Raw genomic sequence first — 16,044 nt, 5'->3', positions numbered from 1 at the left:
ATGATCGTAACTGTAACCGGAACAAAGAGTGAATTGCGAGTTTTGATATTTTTGTTTGTGAAATCACTTATTTGCGAGTTTGCCGTTGGAAGTTACTCAATTCAAAATCCAAATCAGCCATGAGCAGTTCGAGGTACGACCGCGCTATAACTGTATTCTCTCCAGACGGCCATCTTTTCCAGGTCGAGTACGCCCAGGAGGCCGTCAAGAAAGGATCGACTGCCGTCGGCGTCCGAGGTAAGAAGATAGTCGTCTTGGCCGTCGAGAAGAAATCGGTCGCGAAGCTGCAGGAGGAGAGGACCGTCCGCAAGATATGCAGCTTGGACGACCACGTCGTGATGGCCTTCGCGGGCCTGACGGCCGACGCCCGCATCCTCATCGACAGGGCCCGGGTCGAGTGCCAGAGCTACAAGCTGACGGTCGAGGATCCCGTCAGCCTCGAATACATCACTAGGTTCATCTCTCAGCTGAAGCAGAAGTACACTCAGAGCAATGGCCGCAGGCCGTTCGGTATCTCTGCCCTGATCGCCGGCTTCGACGACGACGGCACCCCACGCCTGTTCCAGACGGATCCGTCCGGCGTCTACCACGAGTGGAAGGCCTGCGCCACGGGTCGCAGCGCCAGCACCGTCCGCGAGTACCTCGAGAAGAACTACAACGAGGCCAACATAGAAGGCGACGAGAAGACTGTCAAGTTGGCCATCAGGGCGCTGATGGAAGTCGTCCAGGGCAAGAACATGGAAGTCGCTGTCATGAGGCAAGGGTTCCCCATGGAGATGCTCGATCCGAAGGTCGTCGAGAAGCACGTCGCAGCCGTCGAGGAGGAGAAAGCCGAGGAGGCCGACAAAAAGAAACAGAAAAAATGACGATAATGTTAACGATAACTCCCTTTTAATAATTTTTTTCTATTTTTTTTTCTCAGTGTTAACGGGTGAACTTCATTATAATATTTTGTGGGAGGGGTTGTGAACATTTTCCCGTTGATGTCTTTGCTGTGTTGTATTTCGCGAGACGAGGGGGAAAAAATCGATGACAAGTTTAGCTTTGTTATTTTTTGAATGTCTGAGACGAAATGTTACGAGCAGTTCCTTCGTGAAAAAAAAAAAGAATAAATTTTTTGAGATTCTTATTTCTAGCGAATTATTGGTTCTTTTTCCATGTGTATGATCGAGTTTTAAGTATTGGTGTTGTATTACAATGTGTCGGGAGGAGGGGGGCGATTTACTATGTAAATCCATTGGATCGCCTGTTGGTTTACGTGACAAATTGACTTTCCTGCTGTTATTTGGCTCTTGAGAGGAATGTTTGCTTTTCTCTGGATCTGCGCATGATGAGAGCAAGAGGTAATTGGCTACGATTCCGTAAACAAAGTTGTGGCAACTTTGGCTTTTTCAAAAGTTGTCATTAGCAACAAGAATTGCTTTTCATGGCAACATGCTACTACTACTATGCCACTGAAGCCAACATGCTGTATTCATCTATTTTAACTTCATTTTCAAACAATATCACCAGTATGTGTCTAGTTATCATGAATTTTTCGATTTTTTCATTGACAAACATTCTTCAATAAGACAGAAAAAAAATTTTTGTCACCAATAGATAACCCTAGTTTCAAATTGTAATTAGCATTTAAGGTATTTTGCCTTTATTACCATCCACACATTTTTTTCAACACCAAATTGGTGCATTTTAGCTTGATTCTTTCTGTACGTCTGTGCCATGATACTAGGCTTTTTAACGCAATATTTAGCAAGAACGTTATGGTATAAAAATGAAATTTATCGGAATGTTAACCAGCACCACTGAAATTAAAGCTGTAATAAAGCAGGTGAAGATAATACACCTTTAGCTGACACTTCATCTCAACATCAATAATAGAACTTCATTGCATCAAGCAATTCAGTGTAGAGATAAGTTATGTTGTTAGGGAAAAAACTATCTCTGAGAAAATTTTCCAGTTGAATCATAGCCTACACTGCCGTGGCAATTTTTTGTCGCCTAGATTACTTTGGCTTTTTCAAAAGTTGTCATTGGGATCAGCAATGCTTTTCAAGTCAAAATGCTATGTTCGTCTATTTTATCAGCATTTTCAATTCCTATTTATCTACAGCGTTAGTCTTGTTATCATGAATTTTTTCGTTGAACATTCTTCAACCAGACTAGAAAACTTTTTTGTCGCCTGTGGATAACCTCAGTTTCTCTCACCCAAAGTGTGCCGCTAAAATGGTTTTAAACAGTGATCAGCGCGAAATATTCAGTTGCCATTATGCTTTAAAATTGAATTTTCATCAAAATCCATAAGGTGTCTGCTTTGACAAATGCTGATTTCAGTGATGCGTTACAAACCTAAGGCGAAATTTCTTTTGATCCAGAAAGCTATGATTTGTTGGGAGCTCTTTCAAAAACTGGTCCAATAGACAAGTTTACTGGTAAATTTTACTGATTGTAGCTAAAAGGGTGTTTGCGGAATTGGCAATTAAAAAATTTTTCAACAATTCGATTTTGAACTTCGCCAATCTTTCAGTGTTGGTAGTTCGCTGGTAAAAATCCATATGTTTCGATGCAAATGTTGTCATATTATAGGATTTTTTTTCTGCTCTTTCTAAATAGGAACTTGGTTTGTGCGTAAGTCTTCCAGAAATTATTCACAGATTCAGGGTTTTTCCCCACAATCAGTTATCCACCATAACTCGAAAGCGATTTGAAATAGGACAGGGCTGGTAGGGCATTTCATGATCAGCCTTTTTTCGCGTGGCGGAATAGGTCACATTCACCCTGTATAATAAATACGACTGTGAATGCTCATCTCGCATATTTGTTGTATGCTGAATGTTTTCGTTGTGAAATGCATTTTGAACAACTTTAGACTTTCTGTAGCATTGTGTTTCTCGCCAATGACCATATAGGCGTATAAGCAATACCAGACAGTTTCGACAACAATTAGCAACATTTTCGGTGAGCATTGGCAACATGGTAGAACCTCCTATAACGGACACTCCTCCCGTTAACAAACTTTTTTAGAATTATGTCAATAAGCCTTAATATATTTTACTTGTTATCGGTTACTCCCTGTAATGAATGGAATTTTCTGTCCCCATGCTTTCTGTTGTCGAGAGGTTTTACTGTATCTTTTATAGGCCTATTCATGGTCCCAATATTCCATTTTTTTTTCAATCAAATGTAGTCATCCTAATCCAGAGGCGTCATACGTGTTTCAGACCTGTGGGTGCTCAACTTGATCTTTATGCATGAGATTTTGATTTCTGAATCAATTCTGGAGGTGCTCAGACTGGTGCTACAAAATACTGTGGGTACTCAAGCATCTTGTAAATCCCCTGGCTCTGACGCCACTGTCCAAATCATAACGTGCAGTATTTGTTTGCATCTGATTATAATATTTTTTTTATCAAAAAAAGGCCTTGGAAATGTCACCCTCGGACAAAATATTGCATAACCTTTGATATAACCAAGTTTGACTGTTGCAAAACGGAATAATTTTGTTCATTGAGCATTTATAACAACTGTGAAAATGACTAATTCGGGCCCATATCCTCTAAATTCAGGAATCTGAAATGGACTGTGTTTTAAAAAAAAAATAATCAAGTGTGAAAATATTCCGAAAACGCTGAACAAAATGTTTTTGATTCAATGAATAACCAACCCTTCAATGATTGAATAATATTTGATTTTATTATACACGTATAATCAGGATTCCAAAACGAAAATATAATATATCTGAAAAATGATCAAGAATATTTATTAGTTGATACAAACGGGTTGCCAGTTTGCTGTTGATAAATTCACAGATTATTTCAGTACATCATGATGCAAAGATTCTTTTCCCTTTAAAATTAGTTCTACGGTTTTTGTCCGTTCACAGTCTTTTGATCCACTAAATACTGCTCGTCTGTTATGACGTCTATGAATGTGTGCATTGGCATATAATATGTATTCATTCATTTTTTATTTTCATTTCGTTGACCTTGTATGTCTTTCTTGAGTGTGAAACTCCAGCTATTAAAGACAAGTTGTCGGCACTTTAGTCCCGCCAATACCTCAGATCTATGTCGGGTAAATCTTCACATCTTCTGATTGGATTCCTAGAATATAAATGGAGAAATTATAGGAATTGATTGAAATCAGAACAAAGAAAGATGGCGGTTAATAAACAAATTTTTTTGTAACTGGTATTTCTCTCTTTGGAAAAGGACCCGTTTTTTTTTTTTCTTTTTTTGTAAGATTTTGGTGCTCATGTGCAGAGGTGGACTTGTGGCTTTGTTGCTTGTGGGCCACAAATAAATGCTTGGTCAGCAGAGGCAAGCACACATTTTGGTGTCCCCTTTGCCCGTTTCTTTCTGTAATGTTGAAGGAGCATTTAAAGTGGTGAAATTTGTTAAATTTGCTCTCTAAGTCACTCTCATGCTTACACACACCCTATGTCACTCTTTAGATCTCCTCCATGTTCCCACACTCCACACCACTGTTTTGGTTCATCACTGATCTGGTCAAACTCTAAAAAAGGTATTCTTTTGATCATTCACATGCCTACATACTTCTTTTGCACACTGTTTTAGTTTCTCACATGCTTTCACATTTTCTTAGTCACTCATTTGATTGTTCTGACTTAGTTCCTGACTCCCTAGGTAACTCCTATGCTTACACACTATTTTTGACACTCGTATGTTATCACATTCCCTTTAGCCAGGGCCAGATTAAGATGTTTGAACACCCTTCGATCCTAAGCAATTAAATGATTTTGGTGACGTATAAAGGGAGCCTCCCTTTATACGTATATTTTACACAATGTTGAATCTATCAATGGAAAAAAACATTTAATGAAACTTTGTATTTCAGAAGTAACTAATCTAAGACCAGCTGTGGATCCAGAAGTAGGGTTGGGAGTAATCACCCCTCCCAAAGTCTGGATAATATGGTAAAACTTGGCCTGTCCCGTAAAATACAGCACAATCCTACAATCTTACACAATCAGCCACCCCTCCTGACTCATTGCTGTGGATCCATGACTATGTCTAAGGTTGAATATACGAACTGGATATTTCTGAGCACTCTATTTATCTAAAAGCTTACTCCTACTTTTTTCTAGCTCAAAGTCTTTTATAACATCTTCAAAACTAATGCTACTTGCCACATTTGTGTCTATACTTAGTAGAGATGAGCCATCATATATTTTTACATACTTTAATCGAGGAAATGGGCCCTCAATCAAAAAGGATTGTTTTCCACATTATTTGCTTAACTCAACGCATCTTAAATTTTCCTTTCAGTGTTTCGATTCTGGCTTTTAAATTACATTGTTAAATTTTATTGGTTTTTCCATCCCCAAATTCAGCTTTTGATCTCTCTATACTTTTCTGGATTAAAAATTCTTATGAAAAATTTGTTAAAAGATTAATTTTTAAAATTATGCAAGATGAGACATGCATGTCAATTTTACCTTTTTTTTTTGAATTGCAAAAATGCAGGTTTTCGAACTTTCATTTTTTAGATAGACCATAGATTTACTATACGGTGGCCTCTGTTAATTCGCCCTTCATCTCATCAACTATTTGTCGTACACATATGGTTCCAATTTGAAAAATGCTAAGAATGTGTCCAGAAACCACTCTGTTTCAGTTTTGAGAATGAAAATACGATGTCACAAAAAATTGATTTTACATGGACACCCTGTCCTGAAAAACCGAATTAAAAAGTTGTTGCAAATACAAAAATCTGCGAAAAGTTGGGAAAGAACATGTAAACTAAGGGACAAGGCTCTTTCCCTCATTTATGCTGTTCTATCCCAACTTGTCTCACAAAATGAGATATAGTTGAAATTTTCGAGGAGCATACATGTAAATTTGCCTCGTAGGGCCTCAGAAAAATCACTTGGCCCGAGGCCCATTTTGCTCTTAAGACGGCCCTGGCACCCGAACAAAGGGATATATCTAAGCCCCCACCCCCTCCCTTCTGTCTGGAAATGCTCCGAAAAAAAGTTCACCAAATCCTATTATTCTGAGCCCACCCCCCCCCCCCCCTCGAGTCCTGCCTCAAGCAAATGAGGGGAGCTTACAAAAAAATATACACTTATTTTGCATGATAATAAATCTTTTCAAGAGGCTCCAAGAAAGTCTGCCCCGGGACCCTCGAGAAGGCACGCTACGTCCCTGGGTGGACATCCATAGGCTCCTTCCCACAAGCAGGGTCGATGCTTGGTCAGCCGAGCAAGATCACATTTTGGTACCCGCTTGCCCACCCCCACTAGTTGCGGCCCTTCCCACAGGAGTAGGCAGGACTGCAACTAAATGCTTAGTCAGCCGGGGCAAGGACGCATTTTGGTGACCAACCCCTCTGATCCGGGTCACAAGACACGCTGCTCCCGAGGGCCACAACTAAAGGGGAGCAGACACGGGACGATAATTCTCATTTTTTTGTGTATATTTTCCCACATTATAAACTTACTACAGAGAAGGAGCATGAAAAGTTTGGCCTGGAAGCGTACCAGAGATACCAGCCTAGGAGCCATGCTGTAGGATATGGGATCCATAATTTTTATAAATTCATATCCGGTAAAAAAACTGACACAGCGGCCCTGCTTCTGGAGGGGGGGGGGGCGGATGCACCAATATGCGTTAAGAACAAAGGTGACTGAAGAAGAAATCTGTACTTGTGAGGAACCTATTTTTGGTGTCCCCTGCCCACGTTTTTTTTTTTTTTTTTGTCGACAAAGCTCTTTTTTCAACTCGAATTTCGTACTCTTCTTAGAGCAGTGCCCAAATGCAGATCCAGTCGGGGAGCGATCGCCCTTCATAAGAACCGAATAAATATGGGAAAAATTTATCTGTCCCGTGAAATACGGATGATCCAATGCACTTAGACAGGAAGTCGTTTCTCCGACATCGCCCTGGATCTGCCTGCCTTCATTCCATTCGAAGCTGAAGATGTCTGCCATGACAGTGCCGTCTTAAGGCATCGGCCCACCCTGACACGGCCCGGGGGCCTCAAGACAGGAAGGGGCCCTCTCAAAAATGAGATCTGGTTGAAATTTTCAAGAATTTGCCTGGTAGGGCCTCGGAAAAATCACTTGGCCCGGGGGCGTATGATGCTCTTAAGACGGCCCTGCCACGACTGTATTCGCAACCAAAGATATGTCTCGGCTTCATTAGCAGCTGAAGATACCTGCCTTCGTTCCATTCACAGCTGAAGATCTCTGCCTCGGCTTTATTCGCACCTGAAGATGTCTGTACCTCCGCTCCATTCGGAGCTGAATATTTCTGCCTCCACTCATTTTGGAGCTGAATATTTCTACCTCCACACATTTCGCAGTTTAAGATGTCTGTCTCAGCTTCTTTCCCAAATCTGGCCTCTAAGGACCCAACCTAGCGACCCCTGCTGCAGGACGTGGGTGCGATAGATGCATCCCGTCTTCCCGCTAGGCCAGTACGTCCTATAGATATTGTATCTAGGAAGTAATGAGTCCCGTATATACCGGGTGACTCGAAACGTTACACCGTCCGCCAATAGCAGGTTTTTTTGTTTTGTTTTTTGCCTTGTAGCATTTACAGCGAATTCACAATGGCAATTTAAAGGGAATTAAAAATAATTTAATACTCTAGGATACTTCAAGACATTCATTTTTAAAAATATTGTTCGTGCTGTCATCTACTTTCAAAATCAGAAGTGCCTTATGTGGTGATGACGAAGCTCAGGTATAAAAAACTAAATTCTTCATTCAGCTTTGCTCCTTATAAACAAAGCTTATAATTTGACCTGAAAGATCAAACTTCCAGTTCAATAATTTTTTCAAGACCCAAGGAGACATCCAAAACCCGGCTTTAGATGGTAAAAAGAGAATTTTTCCAAAATCCACTTTATAGTAATGTGCTGCCATCTAATCTCAAATTTAAAAGTGACTCATGTGGTGACGATGAAGTTTAAAGTAAAAAAACTATATTCCTTATTCCGCTCAGTTCCTTATAAACAAAGCTCATAAACTGAACTGGGAATTTAAACTAAAGGTTCGGTTATTTTATTTGAGCACAAGGAGACGTCCAAAACAAAGAACCTCTTAATGAGCAGACGACAGAGAAGAAGTCAGTTCCCTACAAGCTAAGCTCACAAACAGAACTGAAAGTTCGAACTGCCAGTTCAGTAACTTTTTCAGGGCAAAAGGAGACGTCCAAAAAACGTACCTTGAGAGAAGCAGACGACAGCATCGAGGTTATATTACTGGAGGAAGCATCCAGCCGCCACGAAGGCAGCGACATCGAAAGCAAGGGAATCACGGGACTCGGCGAAAACAAAGTTCCCGCCGGGCAATTTGCCCATAAAAATGTACAGTTCGGTATCTATATATTGGGTTTTAAAGATAAAAAAAAATATGGAGAACTCATCTAAAGGTGAAAAAAGATTAAATTATTTATTACAGTAATACTGGAATCATTTCTTTCATTAATGTGCAATCATTTCTTTCATTAATGTGCAATCATTTCTTTCATTAATGTGCAATAATTTCTTTCATTAATGTGCAATAATTTCTTTCATTAATGTGCAATAATTTCTTTCATTAATGTGCAATAGTTTCTTTCATCAATTCTGAAATTATCTCTTTCATCAATTCTGAAATTATCTCCTTCATTAATTCTAGAATTATCTCTTTCATTAATTCTGGAATTATCTCATCGATGCTGAAATTGTTTCTTTCATTTATTGTTTTAAATTCCTGTGGGGATGCCATAAGAAAATAACGTGGGATTGTGTGTTGTCACCGAGAGCCACTGCCTTATAGTCACCTTAGTAATATAAGCTCCATGGAGGCTTAATTTATATACTGTTGGTGCTGCCATCTAATCTCGAAATTTCAGGCAACTCATGCGATTATGAAAAATAAGAGAGAGTTCTTGTGTGTTATTTTCTAGCGTAAATTTTTTGAGACGAAAATTTCAGTAACAAAATTCGCAATAATCGATACAACCAATACATTTGCAATAATCGATTTTATGTACAAAATATAATTATTTCTTTCCACAAAAGAAATTCGGACAATATGGATGAACGAACAAATAAGTGAAAATACGGATTATGTGGTCTTCAGATAGGGTTACCAGATTCAAAACTGAAAAAAGGGAGGACGCCTGGTGCGAACCTTAGGCAGTGTCGTCTTAATGCATGCCTCCCCGTGGCTGAAGGGCCTCAAGAGAGGAGGTGCCTCAGAAAAACGAGACGTAGTTGAATTTTTCAGGTAGGCCCTCCAAAAAATCCCTTGGCTCGGGGGCCCATGATGCCCTGAAGACAATCCTGCTGCCTGTCAGCCCCCCCCCCCTCCTTGTGGGGATCATGGAATTCCAGTATTCGATTCGTTTGCTTCTATTAATTTCCATTAATTAAACAAAAACAGCAATAAAAAAATTCGAAAAATGATCAAAGTTATCGAATTGCAACGTATATCTGATAAGGAGATGATGAAGCGCTTCAAAAGTATGACAAAAATTTATGTCTGTTCAATATATGATTCGAGCCACGATGAAGTGTCAGGTCAGCAGGTGGACGACGCGCTAATTATTATTAATAATTTACGAATTTTGTAAAATTAATTTAGATGCCGTTCCCTCTCAATGGATCGTGTTTGATTACGATCCATACTATCAACGCGTTCCTGAAATAAGGAAAAAAAATGAGTGTAATAGAAAATGCGTTTTTTGTGAAAAAAGATTTCCCCTTAAAGATTTATGTTCGTAACTCGAAAGGTTTGTAAGTTGGGGAGCAACTACATAAAAGTTTTTTAGAGAGGCCGCAAAATTCTCCTAAGCCCGGACCTGTTTTCGATTTATGATTTTAAATATCAGGGATTAATGCAGTGAGGGCCGTCTTAAGAGCATCATGGGCCCCCGGGCCAAGTGATTTTTCTGAGGCCCTACAAGGCAAATTCTTGAAAATTTCAACCAGATTTCATTTTTGTGAGGTGCCCGGGTAGGCCCATGCCTTAAGACGGCACTGAATGCAGTTAAAAACATGTAATTTGTTTGTTGGGCTCAGAAGAGAAAGAGCAATAACTGTCTAATTGGAAGTTATAGGACGGGGGAATCGTATAAAAATTAACATTTTTTTATTTTGTGTACACTGTATTTCCATCCTCAAAACTCGTACAGGGTAATTTCTGGTCACATTTTGAGAATTTTTACGATTAGAACCATACCACTACGACGAACGGTGGATGAGATAAAGGTTGTAACAACACTCCAAGGAGAAACCATTGAATCTTAGTATGGCCATAAAATTACCAATAGGCAGGGCCGCAACTAGTGGGCGAGCAGGCGGGTCTGGTGCCCGGCCTGCATGGGAGCATCACAAAAGGGGGCGCAAATTTCCCCATTCAACCTATCCTTCAGCATTATGAGGGGGGTTGCCTAAATGAGTGGTTGCCCCGGCTAACCAAGTATCCAGTTGCGGCCCTGCCAGTATGTATCTTATTTCTGACGAATCACCGTTATAAATTGAGTATTTTTTCTTTTAGATACATACAAATATCAAGTTTGTAATTTACACCTGGTAGCATTTCTTTTATAGATCAAACTACACAGTTGATCCACTAATGACCCACAAAAATCATGTCCTTATTCTGTAGAACTTGGTTTACTGCATGGGCCCATCTGGGCACTTCTGACACCGGGGTGTCAAGTGACAATTAGATCTGGTTCCGATTTTCAAGAGTAAATACACAAATAGGTAGGTAGGGATTTTTAGCTAGGTGAGTAATACCTCTCTCAGAAAAATCGCTTTGTGTGTGTGGGTGTATGATAATGTTAAGACAGCCCTGGGCGTACTTTATGAAAATTGTGGAAAGCTAATCAAAAAAACTCAGCAATAATGTGTGAAGTCTAGTTTGCAATGTTATTATTTTCTCATCTTTCGTGCCATTCTTGTGATAATGATCTTCAACTGTACAATCAAGTGTTCTTAAAATTTTAGGATCTTTTATCGGATGATCGATGTTGAAAAAAAATTTCACATTAGAAAAAAAAAAATGGCCTTTGATATCTTTTTGTGGTGCCCCTTTTGTACCGATGCCCATAGGCGGAGATAGACTTGGAAGTCTGGGGGACGTGGTCACTATTGCTGGGGGACACGATGACGATGATGTCAATTCATATATGCATGCATTTATCGATCAGTCGACTGTACTTTTGACGCTAGGGGTAATGCCCCCCCCCCCGTACCCCGCCCATGCTGATGCCCTAAGCACGTGCTTATTTTGCTTAATGGTTAATCCGGTCCTGCTTTTAGCCATTCCCAAGCTCTTTATCACTCTTTATGCCACTCTTTTGGTTCCTCACTGATCTGGTCAAACTCCAAAAAAGGCACTATTTTGATTATTCACATGCCTGCAAATGCACTTACATGCTTACAGATGCTCTAGGTCACTTTTTGTCATTCACGTGCTTTCTTGGTCACTCACTCTTTTGGTTGTCCTGTAAAATATGGGATGATTCAATGCACCTACACAATAAGTCTCACTTCTCTGACACATCATCCTAGATCCGCCCGCCTCCGCTCCATTCCCAGCTGAACATGTGTCTTTGTTTCATCAAAGCTGAAGATATCTGTCTCCACTCTATTCGTGGCTAAAGATATTTGCTTTGGCTTCATTCGCAGCTGAAGATGACTGCCTTTGCTCAAGCGCAGATCCATTGGGGGAACAATTGTAACAATTGTCCCTTCCAAGAACCGAGTAATATTTCAAATTTTCTGCCCCATAAAGTGTGGGACGATTCAAAGAATTCACACAATTTTCCCTCCCCATGGCCCCACAGACAGCCTGGAACAATTTTTTTCATGCTATAAATTCATTATAGAAGGGCACTCTAAAAATCCCAACATGGGAGGGTCCTTCTCCTCCCAACCCATCATTCCGGATACGTACCTTCTTGACATAATTATGTCGTTTTCGGTGTTCGCTTCAAAATGGTGGAATTCCCCCCCCCTTTTTTTTTGTCATTCCTGCTAAATTTATTTTATCCCCCCCCCCTTTCGGCTAACTGTAATTTTGATAGCCTTGAGGGTGGGGACGATGCATGAAAAGTTTGTTATTTGCAGAACTTATTTTGATGGGATGCAGGCTTTAGATTCCCATGACTTTGTTCCCTCTACTTCTCAGCTATATACGGATTCTAGCGCCTTGAGCAAACCAAACGTCACCAACTGAAGTTTTAGCATCAAGTTCACATCCAATAAAAACTCTAGCTTGAGTATCTGACAAGGGTCTCCATGTGATTTGTTCTTTGTTATCCTCAGAGCTGAAGAGTTGTTTGAATAGAACTTACCTATTATTAGGATACAGCATGACTGATCGTTGAATCTCACTCATATCTGTATTTTCACATATTATTTTGGCAAACGATATTCGCCTCAGCTGTTGCAGTTGTTCTGGAAGTATAAAATGGCAACTTAGAACCGTTTCTTATCAATTCACAATACCAAGAGTTGAAGCAAAATCTGTGTTTCATTTCTGTACAATTATGACAATAAAAGCAATGAAATGAGTGTATCACCTGGGGTGAAAGAGCCAGCTTGCCCTCCGTGCTCGAAATAAAATCTGTCGCCATACTTGAGGTGGTAGAACTGTATGCCAACGACGCAGGTGAAGGTCGGACCGATCACAGCTCCTTGGTTCGGTCTCTCTCCTAGTCCACCAGAGAAGAAATCTATGTCTTCAACAGACCTGAAAATAGTAAGAAAATTTGAAATGTTATTTCACCATCATGGACGCCGGAACATATATGCTCATGTTGTTAAGCAACGCCAATCATCATTCAAATATAGCTCATACTCCCCTCAGTTCAGGCGATGGGAGAATTACCAAAAACGGGACATTTTTGTTGAATGTGTGATGTATGGTAAAAAGTGAACATATATATCCAAATGAACATTATGTTCGTTACTCGAGCAATACCAAACATTTTTGACTTCCGGCTTTCCTATTCACCATGTGCAAATATTTATATTGGGCAAGTGTCCAATAGACAAAGATCATTGTTTCTGGTGGGTAGTTTTGCTATTTCCAATGTGTAACATACATTAGCATTTTTATAGAGGCTAATATGCCTTCCACTAGGAATTCTTAACCTTTTAAGATGAATTGCATGGACAGATAGGCGATAATTTGAAAAAGCAATGGCGGAGATGGCAACACTATAACAAGCATTACACAGAAACAAACTTCACATTAAGTTCACAACACATGCGTGCATATTTTCGAGCATGACCCAGGTCTCCTTCGACAACCTGATAAAAGCTGTTCATTAAGACGGAGTAGTGGGCAAAGATCTGGTTAGGAGGAGAAGGATATATGAGCGGATTCGAACGGTTTTGCTTTTTCCGGCTACATGAATTTTTCCACCCTTCTCCCATTCTAGACTGTGTCTCTAAGTCACTCTTTTGGTCACTCCCATGCTCATGCACTGTCAAGGTCACTCTTTTGATCACTTCCTTGCTCATACGATCTCTAGGTCACTATTTTGGTCATTCCTATATTTATGTACTTTTTTGGTCACTCATTCTCTCACACTCTCTGGTCACTTTTTGTAATTCACGTGCTTGCACACTGCTTTTGTTGCTCAGATGCTCACTCACACTCTCGAGGTCACTCTTTGGTTGCTCACTGACCTGATCCCTTGCTCTCTGGGTCATTCTTTTGTCTATTCCCATGCTTGTGCACACTGTAGGCAGAGGCGGATTTAACGGCGGGCGCTCCAAAAAACACAAACTTTAGAACAACCAATTTAGAACTACTGGTCCTGTCCAATCTCTGATCCTATTCGCGCAAACTACAATTTTCTTTGTCATTCTTTTTTTAATTAATTTTTAAAGTTTTAACATTCCTTGTTTTCAGTACAATCTCCCGATAATGGAACTTTTAGAGACCAAATTTTTTTGCGAAGTGTCCGTTATAATACTGTAGATAGGAATTTTCAATAGACCATTAACAGACATAATTCAGAAAAAAGTTTCTGTTAACCCCTTCGCTTACAAGGTATTGGCGAGAAATTCGGATGATCTCTATTTAGCGAATGAGCGATAAATATGGAAACCTTGTCCTAACCCAACCCTCATTGCACGTTAGAAAAAGAGAAAGAAGGTGAAGGGAGGAAAAAGTAGAAGAAAAGGGAAAAAAACAAATGAAAGGAAAACAGTATGATAGATAAGAGAAAGGATAGAGGTAAGAGTGCAAGTTTAACGAAGTAGATTTTTCTTTTCATCCATTTCCTGAGACCCCTGTTATCTTTCTCTCTTATATGTGCGTAGTAGAAGGATACATCAGATGTGGGGGAAAAAATCACTAATTATTGTACAGAAGTAAAAGGAAGGTAAAATGGAAACTTCGTAGGGTTACAACAAAGCCTCGTGATGATGAGGAGAGAGGAAAGAAAACAGAGAGCTTGTTTGAATTTATTCCTCAGGCATTTGGACGTAATATTACGTCCTTGATCGTAAAGTGGTTAATGGGGAAATGTCCGTTATGGGAGGTTCCTCTATGCACAAGGAATGTGCGCTTCACTTTAAATTTCATTCGTTCACGAAGCAAATGGCGTTACTATCTATGCAGAGGTGGATTTAACGGTTGGCGCACCGGTCCCCAAAAAACCCCAAGTTTAGACTTTTTTTCTCAATTTAAGAGTTTAAGAGGACCCAGTATTTTCTCAACCGACCTCTTAATCTGCTTCTATATCTATATATAATATCTTTCTGAAAGTAATGTCTGCATTGATAGGTAGTTCACAACTTACTCGTAAACTCTTTGGAATATTTGCCTGTAGCCTCTCTGGAAGAGTCTGTCCAAATCCCTGAATGTCCGGATATCCGGGCCGCCGCAGAACCTGACCATTTCCGTGTAGGGTGGAATTCCGTGGTCCCTTCCACGCTTGATGTTCAGTGAAGCCAAGTCGAGGCCGCTCTCGTTGCCCCGCAGTTGGTACAAGTGATTGGTGACGTCTCTTACCATCCACCTTGAAAAATGATAAAATTGAATACAAAGTCATTATTATTATTTGATGCAGAGACACGCACGCATGTTTCAAATTATAGTAAGTGTAGTATAAGTCTGTAATGGCTACCGTGAGAGCAATCATCTCGACTTTTTGTATGTCTCTTTTCTTAACAAGTCTTACCTGAATTCGGGATCTCCACTGAAATCGGGGAAATGTCACGTCAACTCTTTTTTTTCTCAATGTGTATAAATTTTAATTAACTGCAAATTTGATGATCCCCTTCCAAACAAAAGGCAATTTTTTTTTAGCAATAAATAGCAATTTTTTTCCACATTAGGCAAAGTTTACATGTTTTGCAAATGCTTCCATATTGTTATGGAATTAATAAAACTTAACACCAACCTGCCCACCAAGGTAATTTCCAATTGCAGTAAGAACTGTCAAAAAATGCCAATTGTCCCGATTCTAATTCCAATGAAGTATAAAAACGACGCAAGCGACAAATATGTGACTTAAATGACATGCAATAGAAGTTGGCTTCGAGGAAAATATGGGACATTTTTAACCCAACAAAAAAGTGTGAAAAATACGTGTTAACATGGTCACCGTATTGTAACTGACTGAAATACAATTTCAAAAGCCGAAATTATAATGAGAACTCTGCGCTGCCATCTGTTGGCAACATATCAAATTTTTAGTTTCGGTTTTCTTACTCTGCCGATAGATGGCGAGAATAGTTGTTCTCTTTTAATCAAGCATGAGGTGTAAAAATTCAAATTTTTTTTTTTATACTCGATGGCTATTTTTTGTTTCGAGATACATTTGTTGTGTAAGATGTTTTGATTATTCATTTCGATCGTCAGCGCAGACTATCATCAATTTTCAGCAATTATCGATAAAATCGATTGCCAGGGCCGTCTTAAGATCGGCATGGGATCCCGGACCAAGTGATTTTTAGCCGAGAGCCCTGTATAATTGTTATTGTATTGGACCAAGTGATTTCACTGAGGCCCTACCTGTTAAATTATCGACAAATTCAACTACTTCTAATTTTCCTGAAGCC

The 16,044-nt window shown here is 39.8% G+C and overlaps 2 protein-coding genes across 2 annotated transcripts in view; one reads left to right on the top strand and one right to left on the bottom strand.

Moving 5' to 3' along the window:
- On the top strand, window positions 1-1,129 carry Prosalpha4 (proteasome alpha4 subunit). The gene has a single exon (XM_089241624.1). It carries the CDS (start codon window positions 120-122, stop codon window positions 864-866), a length of 747 nt encoding a protein of 248 aa, XP_089097750.1. The 5' UTR covers window positions 1-119; the 3' UTR covers window positions 867-1,129.
- Window positions 1,130-3,663: 2,534 nt separating this feature from the next.
- LOC149078054 (immunomodulatory peroxidase-like) overlaps window positions 3,664-16,044 on the bottom strand; it is a 44,967-nt gene continuing 32,586 nt past the window's right edge. The window contains exons 11-14 of the mRNA XM_089241623.1: window positions 14,781-14,999; window positions 12,546-12,715; window positions 12,318-12,420; window positions 3,664-4,100 (exon numbers count right to left, since the gene is read on the bottom strand). Of these exons, the coding sequence (XP_089097749.1) occupies window positions 4,040-4,100; window positions 12,318-12,420; window positions 12,546-12,715; window positions 14,781-14,999 (553 nt within the window). The 3' untranslated portion in view covers window positions 3,664-4,039. The remainder of the gene's footprint in view (window positions 4,101-12,317; window positions 12,421-12,545; window positions 12,716-14,780; window positions 15,000-16,044) is intronic.

The sequence above is a fragment of the Pholcus phalangioides genome, unplaced genomic scaffold (genome assembly GCF_987345545.1).
Source record: "Pholcus phalangioides strain wild (caught in Gottingen) unplaced genomic scaffold, Ppha-v1.0 ptg000014l_1, whole genome shotgun sequence".
NCBI lineage: Eukaryota > Metazoa > Arthropoda > Arachnida > Araneae > Pholcidae > Pholcus > Pholcus phalangioides.
This window is presented reverse-complemented; position numbering and strand designations above follow the sequence as displayed.